At 45.4% G+C, this 19,054-nt stretch overlaps 1 protein-coding gene and 1 non-coding gene across 2 annotated transcripts in view; both read right to left on the reverse strand.

The window, feature by feature from the left end:
• The window catches only part of plekhg2 (pleckstrin homology domain containing, family G (with RhoGef domain) member 2), a 76,299-nt gene extending 63,713 nt beyond the window's left edge, over nt 1–12,586 (reverse strand). The window contains exons 1-2 of the mRNA XM_041940631.1: nt 12,463–12,586; nt 1,888–1,965 (exon numbers count right to left, since the gene is read on the reverse strand). Coding sequence (XP_041796565.1) covers nt 1,888–1,936 — 49 coding nt within the window. The 5' untranslated portion in view covers nt 1,937–1,965; nt 12,463–12,586. The remainder of the gene's footprint in view (nt 1–1,887; nt 1,966–12,462) is intronic.
• On the reverse strand, nt 8,966–9,057 carry trnar-ucu. The gene is given in 2 exon segments: nt 8,966–9,001; nt 9,021–9,057. It is a non-coding gene; the product is annotated as a tRNA-Arg (tRNA).
• Nucleotides 12,587–19,054: the final 6,468 nt, after the last annotated feature.

Raw genomic sequence — 19,054 nt, forward strand, 5'->3', positions numbered from 1 at the left:
TTGTGTGTGTGTGTGTGTGTGTGTGCGTGTGTGTGTGTGTGACGGCAAAAACATTGTTTAGCGCTACACTTTATCACCACAAACCATACAACTTCCTGCACACAGAGTATATTGGTATGTGAGTGTGTGTGTGTGTGTGTGTGTGTGTGTGTGTCTACATGCCAATTCTGCATGAATGCAACAGGCCGTGCTCTGTGCACAGATTGTGTATATTTGTGTGTGTGAATGCTAACTATGGAAGCCAATATAACAGCCGAGCAACTAAACAGCATGGTGGCTGTGCGTAATTACACATCATTACTGAGCCTGGATGTGTGTGTTTGTGTGTGTGTGTGTGTGTGTGTGTGACGGCACTTCGTTCTGCTGGGCCTCTCTGGGTTGGTGACAGGAAGTCACAGCTCAGAGAAAGTTGAGCCGAGACTCTGAAATAAATCTGGTTAGCTGACTTTCGGCTCCACGGGAACAACAACGAGTCGAAGCGTTCTGACTGTAACTGAGCGGCTGATCGACGAGTCGGGGCTGCAAACGGTTCATTCACGACGAATCAAACAGGTCGTTGTTCTCACAGCGGGCTGAAACGAACGTAAAGTGTGTCTGCCTGCAGATACTTACAGACACCGCACACGGCGTTCAGGTGATTGAACTGTCACTGGTGTCATCACGTCACCACACTGAGGGAAGTCTGATGAGCTGACCACAGCTTCCTCTGTGCTCTGCCGGCCGAGAGCTGCAGGTTTGGATCTGAAGAGAAGTCCTTCACAGCAAAGACAGAACCACAGAAGGCCGACGGTCCACTAATCTACGACGCAAAGCTTCTAACGCAACCGCCATGTGTCCGGATCTGTTTCCAGAACTGTCTGAATTCTGTCAGAACTTTGTCTGTCTGAAGCCTCGTCGTCTCTGCTGAGCGTTTATTATTACAGCTGTGAGAACTTTACAAACATCTACTGGATTCTCGGATCCACCGAACGTGGACCTCGGTGGCCCGAGCTACACCCGTCCACCAAGTGTCACAGAGATCTGGCCCGGAGCTCTTCTGAAATCCTGCTGACAAAGAGACAAACAAACAAGCCAAACACAGCGGAAACGTGACCTCGGCGGTGGAAACGTGACCTCGGCGGCGGACGCGTCTTCCCCGGGTTACAGTTAGTGATTCAGCAGCTCGTTCATAATTCTGAACGCGGTCGGTCCAGAGATCCACAGAGAAATGTCTCTTCATCAGACGGGAGCTGAACTCTGACCAAAGCTTTGAGAAATGTGCCTCAAACAGGAGTCACAAACCGCTCAGTGAGGACTAAACCTCCTTTTCAACAATCGATGCTAACAACAAGCAAACCATCACAAGACGGAGGAAACTCACCGATGAGGTCTCATAGTGATCCACTGATCCACGACAACAAAAACAAAGGTCCAGAAGATTCAGTCCAGTTAATTAATTAGCCCAAAACACGATAATAATCCTCAGAAAGTTGTTTTATCGTCTCAAATCAAAGCCAGCAGACGTGTCCATCTCCACTAAGCATGTATGAATCGCTGACATGTCGGGTTCAACATGATTGACGCCTCACTTGACCAATCAGGATCTTCCACGTCATCGCATCAGGAAGTACCACGTTCTCCTCCTTTGTGTAAAGATACAGCCAACTGCGACTGATTGACTGGCGAACAGCCAATGAAATCATGGATCTGCTGCCTCAGGGTGTAATTTAGAAGTTAGAAATGGTCTCAATATAAAGACATAAAGCCTAAATATGAAAACATGAACGCCCAACATGTGAATATAGATGACTTAATGTTGGTCGCTCAACATAAATATAGATATAAAGAGTAAAAAAACACTTGACCACCCAGGCTGCTAATTTAAACACCACAAGCCCCGCCCCTTACCTGAGGTGCTGGGCGATCTCTGGCTGCCACGCCGCGACCCCTCAGGCATGGTGCGATGATGTCACAGGAAGTAGAAACCTGAGGAAGAGAGCGACGAGAAACCGGTCAGCTTCAGTTCAACACTGCCTGTCTGCCTCCACATCCCCGCACGGCCGCTCTCTCGCTGCACGTTTCTTCTTCTTTTTTCCACGAGTCATAAAAGCTCAGCGGTGACACGACTTCGCACACAAAGAGGAGGAGCGTCACACACGTCTTTGTTTAACAGGAGAGAAGAAGAGGAGGAGGAGGAGGTCCGGCTCAAAGAAGCGCCTGTTTCCTCCTGTAGGAAGAATGAGGACATATGTAATGTTTGGCTGGAGCACAAGAATGTGGTCTCTTCTCTTAACTGAGTGTGTGTGTGTGTGTGTGTGTGTGTGTGCGCGTGCATGCATGTGTGTGTGTGTCTCGCAGTGGACAACAGCCTTCTACAAAGTCATTGATACAGTAACTCAGACTGACCCAGTTAGTCCATTCAGCTGTCTGCGGAGCGACTGAGCGATGTGGGTCAGGTGGGGTGGGGGTGGAGGTTGGTGAGGGGGTGCAGGGGCGTCGGGGGTGTCAGTAATGTAAGCCAGATGCAGAGCAGGTCTGCGGGTTGCAGGTTGAAATCCCGGCGCTGTGTGTGTGGAAACACCTGCAGGGTTTCCAGCTTTAAAGGAAATTGCGTCTCTTTTTCTTCTTTTTTTATAAATAAGTTTAGGTTTAGGCATCTGAGCCTAACGTTGGCAGACTTTGAACCCCCCACCCTCGACTTTTACTTTCCACCTCTCTACATAACGAACAGGCTGTCTGCACTGGACATTTGCTGTGAGATATGAGGTCACCCAACATGCATGTGGTGAGGCGGAGACACGTGTGACTTCTCGGCGAGTACGAACGAGGAGTAATTGATAGGTTTGACTCCCGCTTTAACTTGGCAGGAGTTCTGTGGGTTTAATTCTCGACTCTCAAACAAGCAAACGGACGCATATCTGCAGAGAGCGTGTAGCTCCGTGAAGCTCAAAATCCACCAATCAGACGCTGCGTTTTCCACCCCCTTAAACACCAGAGGCAGACACAGAAGAGTGTTAGCAGAGAGAATATATACGAGTCTGAATACAGAAAAAACAGAGTTTACCTCAATCAATCAAACTTATTAAGTTAGAGAGAGAGAGAGAGACCCTGAGAGAACACAGAGAGAGAGAGAGAGAGACCCTGAGAGAACACAGAGAGAGAGAGAGAGAGACCCTGAGAGAACACAGAGAGAGAGAGAGAGAGAGAGAGACCCTGAGAGAACACAGAGAGAGAGAGAGAGACCCTGAGAGAACATTTAGAGAGAGAGAGAGAGACCCTGAGAGAACACAGAGAGAGAGAGGGAGAGAGAGACCCTGAGAGAACACAGAGAGAGAGACCCTGAGAGAACACAGAGAGAGAGAGACCCAGAGAGAACATTAAGAGAGAGAGAGAGACCCTGAGAGAACATTAAGAGAGAGAGAGAGAGAGAGAGAGACCCTGAGAGAACACAGAGAGAGAGAGACCCTGAGAGAACATTAAGAGAGAGAGAGAGAGAGAGAGAGAGACCCTGAGAGAACATAGAGTGAACTTAGAGAGAGTGGTGGATCAGGTCCAACGATGTGGTTAACCAACTCTGTGGTTACAGTGAGGTTACACACACACACACACACACACACACACACACATCAGGTCTTTAACATCCGTCAGTACTTAAACGTTTCACGCAAAGAGAATAGAAAACGCTGCAGTGTGTGTGTGTGTTTGTGTGTGTGTGTGTGTGTGTGTAATTGAAGTTGATGGTTAGATGAGGTTGGCCCAATTACACACACACCTCAGTGACAGACAATGGCAGCAGACCAACACTCACTTACCAACAGCAGGGTCAGAGTGTGTGTGTGAGTGGTTGCAGCAGTATCTTGTTGCCACGACAACCTGACAGGCTGTAGACAGACATCAGCTTCATCCAATTAAACAGAATCATCAAACACCGTTTCACTTTCTCCACTTGAGCCTTTTGACCCAACAGCTTCAGCTGCACTGAGCTCCACTGAGGAACCAGCTTCAGTTCTACTGACCTCCACTGAGGAACCAGCTTCAGCTGCACTGAGCTCCACCGAGGAACCAGCTTCAGTTCTACTGAGCTCCACTAAGGAACCAGCTTCAGCTGCACTGAGCTCCACTGAGGAACCAGATTCAGTTCTACTGACCTCCACTGAGGAACCAGCTTCAGCTGCACTGAGCTCCACCGAGGAACCAGCTTCAGTTCTACTGAGCTCCACAGAGGAACCAGCTTCAGTTCTACTGACCTCCACTGAGGAACCAGCTTCAGTTCTACTGACCTCCACTGAGGAACCAGCTTCAGCTGCACTGAGCTCCACCGAGGAACCAGCTTCAGTTCTACTGAGCTCCACAGAGGAACCAGCTTCAGTTCTACTGACCTCCACCGAGGAACCAGCTTCAGCTGCACTGAGCTCCACCGAGGAACCAGCTTCAGTTCTACTGAGCTGCACAGATGTTTACTAGTTTTCGACAGATAAACTGAGTATTGATCAGAAGACTCTCTCTTCAGTATTCAGTCTGATCAAACTGATGCTCTGGTTGTGAATCGCAGCAGATGAGCTTACAGGATAACTGAACTGGACTTCCTGTGTCACACAGTGAATATAGAAATGTTACTGTCAGATCGATCAGCATGAGGCTCTGCGTGTTAGACTTCCAGTTAAACTCAGAGGTTGTGAGTTTGAGTCCCAGCAGAGTTAAGCTTCATGGCTGCAGAGGAAACGTTGGTCCAGAACCATGACAGACCGGTCAGTGTTAGTACAGACACTTAACACACTCACTGCCTCCTGTCAAACAAACACACGAAGAGTAAAACAGAGAAAATAAAGATTGATGATGGTGATTATAAATTCTGATGAGCCAATATGAAGAAACGATTAGAGTTATTAGTCAAAATGTCCTTTAATGAGCCTGAAGGCCTCAGAGAGTCCTGAAATACCACAGCTGACACTCCAGCCAGGAAGCTGTGTACAGTGTGTGTGTGTGTGTGTGTGTGTGTTTACATTTTTCCTGCTTCTATTGGGGTTCATGTTTATATGAGATCACTGAGAGAGAGGCCTGGTGGTTTTCAGCCCTCAGTGTCGCCTCGCAGGCTGTTTCTCTGACAGCTTCGCACAGTGCTGGACAGACACACAGGAACCTGTGTCTGATGTGTGTGTTATTTGTTAGTCATGTTGTAGCGGTGCTGGTGGTGGTGACATGTCGAGTGTCTGGATGGAGGAGGACAGCATGTGAACTTCCATCTGTTTCTGTGCTTCAGTGTAAAGATGCAGAAAGTTTGATTTCGAATCTCACTCATTATTTCTAAAGCAAGTCACTCAGGTACATAAATGAACACACACACACACGGTCCGTCACAGACACACACACAGTCTCACACACACACACACACACACACACAGTAGTGCAGCTAGACAAACACAGGGACAGTGATGAAAACACACACAGACAACCGCTGTCCTGTCTGTCTGTCTGTCTGTCCTGCATGTCTGTCCGTCTGTCTGGCTGTCTGCCTGTCTGTCTGTCTGTCCTGCATGTCTGTCCGTCTGTCTGCCTGTCTGTCTGTCTGCCTGTCTGTCTGCCTGTCTGCCTGTCTGTCTGTCTGTCTGTCCTGCATGTCTGTCTGTCTGCCTGTCTGCCTGTCCGTCTGTCTGTCTGTCTGTCCTGTCCATCTGTCTGTCTGTCTGTCTGTCTGTCTGTCTGTCTGTCTGTCTGTCCTGTCCATCTGTCTGTCTGTCTGTCTGTCTGTGTTCTAACAACAGTCATTCAGTGATCTTCCTCTTCATTATTATTAGAAATGATTGTTGTTGCTAGGAAACAGCAGTATCCGTACAGTGGTGGTTATCAGCTGTACAACCTGTTGAGTCTGAGCTCTTCGATGAATCATTAGTGCATGAACAGACAGGTAAAGTATATGATGAGCATGTGATTGGTAGACAGTCTAATGCTTCTGGACCCAGTGACCAATGAGAAATCTGCTGCTGTCTGTCTGTTTAAACATTCACTGTGTCTGATTATAGATCACACACTCACAAAGAGACAGCGACACGTTCCCATCACCACACTCTGTGGGCCAGTCACACTGTGTGTGGTCTCACTGAGTGTGTGTGTGTGTGTGTGCGTGTGTATGCATGTGTGTGCACACACTGTATTTCTCTCTCTCTCAAACAAACACACAAAAGCTCCACTCTGCTGTCCTGCTGTTCCCATTGTGCTCATGGCGTCGACCAGTGAGTGTGTGTTTGTGTGTGTGTGTGTGTGTGTACATACACTGACAGCAACTTAAAACCGGGCTCATAGCTTAGCATGTGTACATATAGTTAGCCAGTAAAGCTAATTCTGGTGTTAGCCTCGACAAACTCCTCTGATGAGCAGCTGATTGCTCATTTTCGCCGTCAGCTGATAACAGATGTGTCCGACAGATGAGGCAGATGTTCTTTGTGAAACACACACTGACGCACATGGTCGATTTTGTGGTGAGGAGACCGCTATCGAACAACGAGACGATTAACATTTCCGAACAAAATAACTGATCTTTACGTTGCTAACGTCAGTGTGCACATGCCACTTAAAGCTTTTTGAAGAACACAGAACAAAGTGAAGCTTTGCTTTGTGTTCAGGATAAGATAAGATCAACTTTATTAATCCCCAGCTGGGAAGTTACAGGCAGCATCAATAAAAATAGCACACAGATTGTACAATCTGTTCAAATACAGACTAATTCTAACAATTATGTGGTACAACAGAATGAAAGGAGCCAAACTCTCAGGACAATAGATACAATAACAGCTCGTGCAACAGAAGAAGAATGATGTAAAAACAGTGTTGTGAAAGTTCTCCTGAGGGACACATGAAGCGTGAGTCAGAGCAGTCAGAGAGACTCCGACCTCCGACCTCTGACCGCCGTCTGTTAGCACGCAGCTAAATCTGGACGCGCTTTGCAGTCGACTTTATTCCACTTCTGCTCCAGCAGCGGAAACTTTTACAAGGGCTGCTAGCATGCTAACATTAGCTCATTTGCACTAAAGTCAAGGTGCAGCTGAGGCTGATGGGAAAGTTATTAGTTCTGCGGGGATCATAAAGTGCTGGACACATTTTGACCTGATGGTGGCGCCAGATGAAACGTCACGACGATCGATCCAGCAGTCGTTGAGAGAATTTAAAGAAAAGTTGTTAAGAGCTGAGTGTTTGAATCAAAGCCAGCTGTTCAGATCCAGTCACAGCGAAGGCCTTTAACTCTGCTCTACTCTGTTCCATTGTCCCGGTTAATGGAAGTAGAGCCCTCCCAGCGGACAGCTGAACCATGACCATGAGCCTCAGTGTGTGTGTGTGTGTGTGTGTGTGTGTGTGTGTGTGTGTGTGTGTTTGGAAATTCCCTCTATGTATTTATGATTTTTGTGACTAATCACACGCAGTAAAGTACTCTGCTGTTACAGAAAAATGTGTGTGTGTGTGTGTGTGTGTGTGTCTTAGTGGAAAGAAATGACAGAGACAACAAGCTTTTATGGGAAGCCTGGAACGATAAAGAGACGGTGGAGCTTTGGGGGGGGCAGTGAATCATGATGGGAATGTACAGAGAGATGGCAGGAGGTGTCAAACGCACACACACACACACACACACACACACACACACACACACACCTGAACCTTCAGTAACTCTGACCGCACACACCTGGTTTAAAGCATGAACACATGACAGCAGTGAAGCTGCTGCTGAAAACAAGCCTCCGACCAAATCTGTGACTGAAAGCCTTCAGACTGAAGAACTGATGATGTTTGCTGTAAATACTTTAACATCAACTCAACCTTCTCTCTTTAAAAGGCTGCGAGGTACGTTTTTTATTATTTATTTTCAGTTTATTTCATTAAAGCACAGAAACAAACCAAAAAAGACGAGGTCTTTGGTCATCGATCCAGAAACAGGAAATGATGCTGACTGAAGCACACGTTCATCTCAAACTCACTTTGCAGACTGCTTTTCGTGTTAGGCTCTTTCCCCTGAACGCTGCTGGTTCCACGCTCTCCGCCGCCGCATGGTTTCTTATTCTGTCTGTTTTAATTGTGTTTATTGTTGATGTATGATTGGAAGTCAGCACAGGGTGTTTTATTTTGAAAATGTACCGGATTCTCAGGATGTCTGACTTCCTGTCTGTGCAGAATGACACAGTGATCAGCTCTGTTTAGAGACCCATCACAGCGTGACATCTAATAAACGTATGGACCTGAACACTGACCATGACTTGACCTTGTCTATAAAGTCCAGCTCTGGCGGGACTTGAACAACAACTTTAAACCTCTTCTTCGTTGGTGTCCACTGACTCTCCACTGAACCACAGAGCCTCACATCTTATTTATTCTGATTTATCTTGGTCTTTAAAACACACGTGTGGAAATAAACTTAACTGTCATAACTCTCTCTTCAGTCCAGCTTTTCATTTAAAGTGCATCCAGATTATGTGTGTGTGTGTGTGTGTGTGTGTGTGTGTGTGTGTGTGTGTGTAATGAACATGCAGATTTACAGTATGTATCCATATGTGTGTGGGTGTGTGTGTTGTTTATGTGGTTTACTGTGTTGCTCTGAGGTCGGAAACACTGCGGTATACATCTGTCGCCTGAGCCACACACACACACACACATGCACACGTACACGCACGCACTGCTGTACATCACAGCAGAGCCTCTGTCCAACCTCAGACGATCCTAAATTGTCAGACTAATTATTATAAACGACAAACACTGGTTGCCGAGGAAACGATCCTCCCACATCCCATAATTATCCTGCATCGGCCCGATATTAAAATTGCTTCCAAATACTTGAGATGGTTGGGGTGCGTTTGATTTCTGTTTGCCTGTGAAATCAATGGCTGCTTGTGTTTTGAAAGCTGTTCAGTGAGAACTAACATCCCATAATATCTCTCAGACACATCAGCCTGAAGGACTGGTGGAGGTTTAATGTCGTCTTTAATTGCTCTCTTGCTCTAAAGGTCGACTCTGGTGGGACTCGAACCCACAACCTTTGAATCTCTCCTCAGTGACTCAACTAGAAGTCCAACGCGCTATCCGTTGCGCCACAGAGCCTGACAGACTGAGGGAACGAGAGGAGTGACAGATGGGGGGGGGGGGGACTGATGGAGAGAGAGAGGAGAGGAGGTGTGAAAGAGAAGGAGCAAGGACACAGGAGGAGAAGCAAGAGCCTCGTAAAAATCCTGCTTCACGTTTATTATTATGACGGACTTTCTCTGAGTCCTCCTTCCTTCACCCCTCCCTCCTTTATCCTTCCTTCCTTCAACCCTCCTCCATTCATCCCTCCTTCCTTCATCCCTCCTTCCTTCAACCCTCCTTCATTCATCACTCCTCCCTTCATCTCTCCTTCCTTTATCCCACTCTCCTTCAACCCTCCTTCCGTCACCCCTCCCTCCTTTATCCCTCCTTCCTTTAACCCTCCTTTTTTCAAACCTCCTTCCTTCATCCCTCCTTCCTTCACCCCTTCTTCCTTCATCCCTCCTTCATTCATCCCTCCTTCCTTCATCTCTCCTTCCTTCAACTCCCTTCCTTCATCCCTCTTCCCTTCATCCCTCCTTCCTTCACCCATCTTTCCCTCACACCTCCTTCCTTCATCCCTCTTTCCTTCATCCCTCTTTCCTTCTTCTCTCCTTCCTTCATCCCTCCTTCATTTATCCATCTTTCCTTCATCCCCCTCCTTCAGCCATCTTTCCTTCACCCCTCCTTCCTTCATCTCTCCTTCCTTCATTCCTCCTTCATTTATCCATCTTTCCTTCATCCCCCTTTCCTTCACCCATCTTTCCTTCACACCTCCTTCCTTCATCCCCCTTTCCTTCATCTCTCCTTCCTTCACCCATCTTTCCTTCACACCCCCTTCCTTCATCTCTCCTTCCTTCATCCCTCCTTCCTTCACCCCTCTTTCCTTCATCTCGTCTTCCTTCACACCTCCTGCATTCACCCCTCCTCCTTCATCTCTCCTTCCTTCACCCCTCTTTCCTTCATCCCTCTTTCCTTCACCCCTCCTTCCCCTTCGTTCAGTCCAGTCTTGTGAGTGTTCTGCAGTGAATCTTGGTTTTAAACTGGTTTGGATCAGTTTTTAAACTGAGATGATAAATGAACGTTTTCAGTGTCGGCTCTGCTTCTGATTCAACGATCCAAAGATTCTCTGATCTGCTTTTCCATTAGATCCCTCTGCTGAGTATAAAGCCTGTGAATGCCAGACATTCCTGTTTACTGGATCACACTCTGGTTTCAAGTCGTTTTTTTGTTTCCACAAACAAACATATCAGACACACACACAGGAAAAACAGATGTGTGTGTTTTATCCACCGGTTAATCGGGGTGAAGAGCTATAGAAATGTCACCAAACCACATTAATGCACATGGACATGCATCTTAAAGAAGCCTGAAGATGTTCTGCATTACATCTCCCAGAAAGCACCAATCAATCAATACAGAGTCTCAACACTCACCTGCACAGTCATTTTCCATCAATTCTGGGGACATTACATAGACTTACATTCATTTCCTGGAGACTTACCCTCAACCTAACCCCACCCAAACCTTCTACCAAGTTTCGCCATAAAGGTGGACTTGTGTTTTGTCCCCAGAGGGAAGACGAGTCCCCACAATGTACTGTGGAAAAGGATGTCCCCACAACACCAGTAGTACATATCCACACACACACACCTCAGTTAGTCAGTGTGTGAGCAGTCACTGCATGTCTGGGTATCAGCCAATGAGAGAAGAGTTTCCCTCCTGTCAGCTCTGAACTTTCTGTGAGTATTAAAGAAAACTCCTAAAACATAAACGTCCCAGTGTTTAAGGAGGACCTGAACACACCACCACAGCTCTGTCAGCTTTGTCTCAGATGTGTTCAGGTGAGTCAGATGGTGCCTTCACTGACATCCTGCTGGCTCTGTAAACGGAAACAGCCCCTGAACAGTCTGACGCTGTGACTTGTAGTGTAACTTTAACGAAGCTAAAAACATGCTTTTGTCTCCTCAGTCAGAAGAAGAACATGACTTCTGATTTCCTGCCTGATCTTTCAGAATAAAAGGCTTTAGTTAAAGTATGAGTCTGGCGCTGTTCTATATTTTTTCTTGTTGTTAACAAATCCCATAAAAAAGACCAAAACCAACAACATGTTAGTCCATCACTAAATACTGTCTGACTTCCTGTCTGACTTCCTGTCTGTGGCCCATCGGTTCATACTGAAGACGTAAATCTTTAAAAAAAATCTCGCAAATATTTTTTTTCATTTAAAAAGATTCAGGAGTTTCAGCTGCTCCCTGTAGTTTTTATCAAACAAACGGTTGTTGGGGTCTACTTTCAGCGGCGGATGAATCCAGTCGGTGCTGCTGTGAGTGTTTGTGGCAGCAGGACGGTGTGTGACGGCCTGCGAGGCTGTGATGCACACTGAACTGCAGCAGACACATTCACTGCCGCTTTGAGTCTCAGCATGTTGACAGGAAGAAAAAGATGATGTTGTGTTCAAATTAAGTAATTTAATGAAAACTGTGGTTTATTTTAGATCTGGCGGTGTCCTAATCCGTTCCTTACTTCTCTCTCTCTCCATCGAGCTGACATTCCATATTTTTCTTTGTGGTCAGTTTGTTTTTAAAAGAAGTTTGAAAGCTGAGCCGGAGAGAGAAAGAGGGAGCAAACAGGACGAGGAGGCTCAGACTCGTCTTATCTCTCTGCTTTAAAACACCGGTTTCTGTCTTCAGAGAGCGGGAACATTCAGCCGTGGTGTGGTGATGAAAACCACCAATAACACAGTGTGACACGGACTGAGCCGTCCTTCAGTCCAACTCACAGCAGCTTCGTTTGTTTCGAATGATTTAAAATAGTCTGACACTGTGAAAGTTAGCGCCTCCTACTGGCTGCAATGCCAAGTACAGCCTCCAGAGGCCAGGACACAGCGTGTTTCTTTAGGCTGTCTCTAAAGGGGAAGTCACGTCCACTCAGATCAATGAGGTTCATCCTCTGTGGAGCTGGCCTGGGATCAGTAAATACAATTCACACTGAACTCTGACAGAGGTCAAAGGTCAGAGGTCATCATCAGCTAATGAGTCTGCAGTGACTCTAGTAATGTATGTGTGTGTGTGTGACAGAGTGAGGAAGAAACATGTAAAACACACACACACACACACACTCATTTACACGACTACAAAAGATCACGAACACGCGCACAATCACGCGCGTCGCACGCGCATAAAGATACATCTATCAAAACAAATCTTCACCAAACATGAGGATGATGATGAAGGTTAAAGAGGCTTTGAAGGGATCAATAGTGTGATCGACTGCAGCGGTTTGAGGCTTTTATTGTGAAAAGAGTTGATGGGAGGATTCCGCTTCTTCTTCAGTTTCTAGGATTATTGTCTAAAGTTCACTATTTTCCTCCCTCGTGTCTCTGATCACTCAGACTGAAGCAGCGGTTGTGTTTGTGGGTGAAAGTGAGGACAGTGAACGCACCTCGGAGCCGGTGGGGAGCGGAGACATGTACGTCCAGCAGCCGGTGGCCCCTGCAGACCCGCGGATCTCTCTGTGTCACTCCGGTGTTCTGTTCCGCTCCGGACGCATTGGATCAAACACTTCGAGCTTTCAGCAGCTTTCCTCTCTCACACGCACGCGCGCGCGCACACACACACACACCTGCAGCGTATTTCCAAGAACTTCGTCGTCCGGTTCGTCCTGTCGTTTACTTGGACACGTTTCACACCAGAGAAAAAGAATCCATCCACAATCTGTCCGGTGAGATCTTCATGTGAGCTCTGCATCCAGAGGAAGATGAGCTCAGGAGGAAGAGTCAAAGGTTTAATCTGACATCGCGGATGTTCACAGAGTCGATCTCCCGGCGAAGGATTCGGTGGTCTGGAGACCAGCTTCAGGCGGAGAGACGGCTCGTCTGCTGCTGCTGCAGGAGGGAGGGAGGGAGGGAGAGAGGGAGGTCCAACACCACAGGGGAGAGAGGGGGGAGGTCCAAAACTACCAGGGAGAGAGAGGGAGAGAGAGGGAGAGGAAGAGAGAGAGAGAGAAAGAGAGGGAGGGGGGAGGTCCAAAACTACCAGGGAGAGAGAAAGGGAGAGAGAGGGAGAGAGGGAGGTCCAACACCACAGGGGAGAGAGGGGGGAGGTCCAAAACTACCAGGGAGAGAGAGAGAGAGAGAGAGAGGTCCAACACCACAGGGGAGAGAGAGAGAGAGAGAGGGGCACGGGGATAGAAAGGGGGGGTTGATAAAGCAAGGTAGAGGTAGAGTTAGAGAGAGAGAACTGTCTGTCAGAGGAGAAATCTCTGAGAACCAGACTGATGTTTCTTCAGGACTGACGGATGGAGGCGCTGAACGTGTTGGTGGAGATGACGTCTGCAGGTGTGACTGCAGCAGGTGTGATGTCATCGAGTGTTTCAGTAAACCAGGTGAGCCAAAGCTCCACACAGGTGGAGTGAAGTCAGTACTCCTGTTAATGGATCAGAACCAGTATGTGAACAGGGAGAAGCGGTCTGACTCCGGTTTGAACTGCATCAGCTGCTGTTGGTATCGCCACCTTTTTCACCTGTGACAGACAGATGACGTGAAACTTCACCTTCAATGTGTTTAAATCCACTTTGAATGTTGATTTCAGTCAGATTTCAGAATAAATCATAATAATAATTAATTTCTTCCTTTATGTTTGTTTCTATTCGTGGCTCAGTGAGAAGCCGCCGGTTCACCTGACCTGCAGCTGCAGCATCACTACACCTGCCCCCTAAAATGACATCATTCACCTTTAAAGCACACCTTTTTACGAGCCTATGATCCTGAACGTGATCTTACATCATCCCATCAGCTGCTGGCTGCTCTCAGGACCAGTTCTGTGACCAGAGGAGGGTCAGGTTGTGGCTGTCAGGGCCCCCAGACTCTGGAATGCACTTCCTGCAGTGATTAGATCCTCCACATCTGCAAACACTTTAAAACACTTTTTCCTTTTTATTTTTTTCAGGATGGCAGTTTTATAATGTGTGTGTGTGCAGATCAGTGATGAACCATGTGTGTATATGCAGTATTCATGTATATATGCAGTATTCATGTGTATATGCAGTATTCATGTGTATATATTTGCTTTTATCTTGACTTCTGACACTAAAAGAGAAAATTAGGCCTCCACACGTGGCAGGAAAGATTTTCATGTGTTTCATGTTTTATCACTAAATGTTCGATATGAATAATCAGCAAACTAAAATGTTCTTCTGTTACAACTTGTGCCTCATGATTATAATCATCTCATCCATGTGTGCAGTAATTAAACTTGGCTGTGCACTAATTTCATGGTGTAATACTACAGTGTGTATGTATTTTATTTATACTGCGAACTAAATATTACTATATATATTGCTATATATTATTATTGTTAGTATTGTGCTTTATTATTATTGCTGTTGTTGTAACATAATACACAGTTTACATATTTGCATTTTATATTGTTTGTATATTATACAGATTTTTACAGTTTGTTTCCTTTTCCTGTTTTATTTACTCGTTTGACAACAGGAGCAACAGCAGCTGAGCCAGTGTCTCCTCAGAGATCAATAACGTATTCGGATATTGATTCCGATTCAGTAGTGGCTGACCTCACACACACACACACACACACACACACACACACACACACACACACACACTCACAGTATATTTAGATATTTGTATCCTGGACAGTGAGAGTAACACTGAACTGGTCCAACAGCTGATTCAGATCATCGTGTCTGTTTTCATCATCGTTTGTGACCAGCTTCAAATGCTGCCGTCACAGTGACTCACCTGCAGAGTGACGGTTACTGCAGGTGAGTAACAGTCAGTAACAGTCGTTCTGCAGGTGAGTGTGACTGCAGGTGAGTGTCCTCCACCAGCTGCAACAGTGTGAGGAGATCCTGTTTTACACACTTTTATAGGGACATTTGAAGGCATCGCAGAGCTTTTTAATCAATCAGAACAGAAGCTACAGGTTTGTCTGCAGTTCTTCTTCCCCAGTTATCAGTGAATGAATGAACGAATGAATGGATGAATGAATGAAGGAAGGAAGGAAGGAAGGAAGGAAGGAAGGAATCAGGACAGTGGAAAGATGTTCTCTTATCTTTTCACTGTTTTCATCGTCACAAAGTTTCTGATTCATAAAGTTTAAACATGAAAAATCTGTAGTTTTACTCTAAATCTATTAAAGTGATTAAAGTGAACTATTCACACACACACACACACACACACAAAGAGCAACACAAAGACACATTCTTGAACACATCTGTTCCTTCTAAGCAACCAGTTTACCAGTCTGGACCAGTCAGAGCTTTATACTGGACAAACACAACCTGAGGTAAACACACACACATACACACACACACCGATGGAATGCATACACAAACAGAAGCAGATGTAGGCAAGTGTGAACATCAAATAACATGCTCACACACACACTCACACACACACACACACACACTGAGGGTAAACAGTGCTGGTGAGCTGGCACAGTTCCTGACTGTTATTCCAAACTCAGACATTCCTCAACTCACTTTCCTCCAGACAATTACCCTCCAAACTGCGTGTGTGTGTGTGTGAGTGTGTGTGTTCAGCATGTCAGAAGACAAACAATAAAATGTAAAAACTTTCTGTCGCCAGGATGAACGAGTTAATTTATCAGTGAACAGGATGCTGCTGATGATGGTCAGATAGCCGCTAGCTGTTAGCCGTTAACTGTTAGCCTGAGTTGTGATGTCTGTCGGATGATGTCTGCTGTGAAAGGACTGTTGATGAAATAATAATAAAAACATCGACTGGCAGCAGCTGAAGCTTCATGAATCTTTAAATTAATCCATGTTCAGTTAAATGTCTCGCTCCTGTTTTTCTGTCCACATCAGTTCAGGCTTTTTGGCCTTTATCTTGATGCAGGATGGTAAAGAGGAGTCAACAGCAGCTACAATGATCAGAGGATTCAGTAAACAAAGAGATGGTTTTCCTGCAGGACTTAAATCTGATGTGCACCCTGAGTCTACAACACAGAACCCCCCCGACGTCAAACATGGCAGCAATGAACTGTACAACGTGTGACTGATGCGTGTAAAAATTCATTCACTCATTAAACGAGGTTGTAAATGAGGCTTTTAGTTGTTTGAGAGGACGACACGGAACAAACGTCTCCAGCTGGATTTGAGACGTTACAGTTAAACACAACGCGAGCCGTCAGCTGACGACCTGGACGCCAGATTCACGCCGTCAGGACTTTCCTTCTGTTCGGATCCTGGTGAGGCCGTCGTCTCCGGGTTCGTGTCTCGGCTGCTTCCTGTGCTGAGTTGGATCTGCTGACGGCCTCGCATGAAGTCAGCGGCGCTCTTATTGATATTCCATCTCTAATAACCGACCACATTTCCACTGCTAATGACACAGTGGCGGCCATCTTGGCTCTGACTGCAGCCTCATTACAGGCTATCTGAGAAACTGACGGCAGAGTGGCGGCACGGCGCACCCGAACCTCCCGACCTGTGTGTGTGTGTGTGTGTGTGCGTGTGCTTGTGTTTATGAGAAAAGCAAACATCATCGGGAAGCCAGAGGTCAGAGGTCATCAGCCAGAGGAAAATGCGTGTGTGTGAGTGGTTTTGTGTGCTAAATGTGTGTGTGAGACAGAGGGTGTGTGTGTGGGGGGGGTTAAAGCAGGAAGAAGACAACATGTTAAAGGCTGCAGGTGGCCTTTAAAAGCCTGACGTTATGATGGTGATGATGAGGAGGAGGAGGGTCACACTTACAGTAAAGAGTCTGACTCTCCTGTAAAGTGTACCCTGGAGCAGCTCTTTGTGTGTCAGGTCACATGATGTAATAAACAGCGTGTGGTCTTTGCTGTGTGATGTGGTGCCACTGCTGGTTTCCTCAGTTCAATGAGCAAAATATTATATTTAATAAAGATCCTCCAGACTTCAGCTGGACTCAAGTCTGGAAAACGAGGACTTGACCTCAAAGGCTCGACAGCTGTGGGAAAATGTGAAGCTGCTGCAGTTCCTACTGTCTTACCTGCAGCGATGCTCTGCTCCAATCACAGCTCGGAGACAGGTGTGTCCAGGTGAGCCTGCAGAGATCTGCATCAGGGCATTTGTCTCAGGTCATCTCTCGAATTAAATCTGCTTTAATGGAGTCAACGCTGAGGTCAGGCTGAATATGAGGAAAGATCAGACAATGCTGAGGTTTGTTTGTCTGTTTGTCTGTTTGTTTGTCTGTTTGTCTGTTTGTTTGTATGTTTGTTTGTTTGTCTGTTTGTTTGTCTGTTTGTTTGTTTGTCTGTTTGTTTGTCTGTTTGTCTGTCTGTCTGTTTGTTTGTTTGTCTGTTTGTCTGTTTGTCTGTTTGTCTGTTTGCTTGTTTGTTTGTTTGTCTGTCTGTTTGTTTGTCTGTCTGTTTGTCTGTTTGTCTGTTTGTTTGTCTGTTTGTTTGTTTGTTTGTCTGTTTGTTTGTTTGTCTGTTTGTTTGTTTGCTTGTCTGTTTGTATGTTTGTTTGTTTGTCTGTTTGTTTGTTTGTCTGTTTGTCTGTTTGTCTGTTTGTTTGTCTGTTTGTCTGTTTGTTTGTTTGCTTGTCTGTTTGTCTGTTTGTATGTTTGTTTGTTTGTTTGTCTGTTTGTCTGTTTGCTTGTCTGTTTGTCTGTTTGTTTGTCTGTTTGTTTATCTGTTTGTCTGTTTGTTTGTCTCTGTCTCTTTGTTTGTCTCTTTGTCTGTTTGTCTCTTTGTTTGTCTGTTTGTCTCTTTGTCTCTTTGTTTGTCTGTTTGTTTGTCTGTTTGTCTGTTTGTCTGTTTGTTTGTTTGTTTGTTTGTCTCTTTATCTGTTTGGTTTTCTCTTTGTCTGTTTGTTTGTCTGGTTGTCTGTTTGTTTGTCTGTTTGTTTGTCTGTTTGTTTGTTTGTCTGTTTGTCTGTTTGTCTGTTTGTCTGTTTGTCTGTCTGTTTGTCTGTCTGTTTGTCTGTTTGTTTGTCTGTTTGTTTGTTCGTCTTTTTGTCTGTTTGTCTGTTTGTTTGTTTGTCTGTTTGTCTGTTTGTCTGTTTGTTTGTCTGTTTGTTTGTTTGTCTGTTTGTTTGTCTGTTTGTTTGTTTGTTTGTCTGTCTGTTTGTTTGTCTGTTTGTCTGTCTGTTTGTTTGTTTGTTTGTTTGTTTGTTTGTCTGTTTGTTTGTCTGTCTGTTTGTTTGTCTGTTTGTCTGTCTGTTTGTTTGTTTGTTTGTTTGTTTGTCTGTTTGTCTGTTTGTCTGTTTGCTTGTTTGTTTGTTTGTCTGTCTGTTTGTTTGTTTGCTTGTCTGTTTGTCTGTTTGTATGTTTGTTTGTTTGTCTGTTTGTCTGTCTATCTGTTTGTCTGTTTGTTTGTTTGTTTGTCTGTTTGTTTGTTTGTCTGTTTGTTTGTTTGCTTGTCTGTTTGTCTGTTTGTATGTTTGTTTGTTTGTCTGTCTGTTTGTTTGTTTGTCTGTTTGTCTGTTTGTCTGTTTGTTTGTTTGTTTGTTTGTTTGTCTGTTTGTTTGTCTGTCTGTTTGTCTGTTTGTCTGTTTGTTTGTCTGTTTGTCTGTTTGTTTGTTTGCTTGTCTGTTTGTATGTTTGTTTGTTTGTTTGTTTGTTTGTTTGTCTGTTTGTCTGTTTGTTTGTCTCTTTGTCTCTTTGTTTGTCTCTTTGTCTCTTTGTTTGTCTGTTTGTCTGTTTGTTTGTTTGTTTGTTTGTCTGTTTGTTTGTTTGTCTGTTTGTTTGTTTGTCTGTTTGTTTGTTTGTCTGTCTGTTTGTCTGTTTGTCTGTTTGTTTGTCTGTTTGTTTGTCTGTTTGTTTGTCTGTTTGTTTGTTTGTCTGTTTGTCTGTTTGTCTGTTTGTCTGTCTGTTTGTTTGTCTGTTTGTTTGTCTGTTTGTTTGTCAGTTTGTTTGTTTGTCTGTTTGTCTGTTTGTTTGTCTGTGTGGACAAAGCTCCCTGCAGGACACGTGTGAGGAGAAAAGCACAGCTCACCTGTTGCTCGCTGCAGATGTTGGCTGATGTTTCCAGTCGATGATGTTCCTGCTGCTTCCTCCTCAGTCTTGTTGTTGAAGCTGCAGATTTTC

This window comes from Chelmon rostratus, chromosome 7, assembly GCF_017976325.1.
Source record: "Chelmon rostratus isolate fCheRos1 chromosome 7, fCheRos1.pri, whole genome shotgun sequence".
Classification (NCBI taxonomy): domain Eukaryota; kingdom Metazoa; phylum Chordata; class Actinopteri; order Chaetodontiformes; family Chaetodontidae; genus Chelmon; species Chelmon rostratus.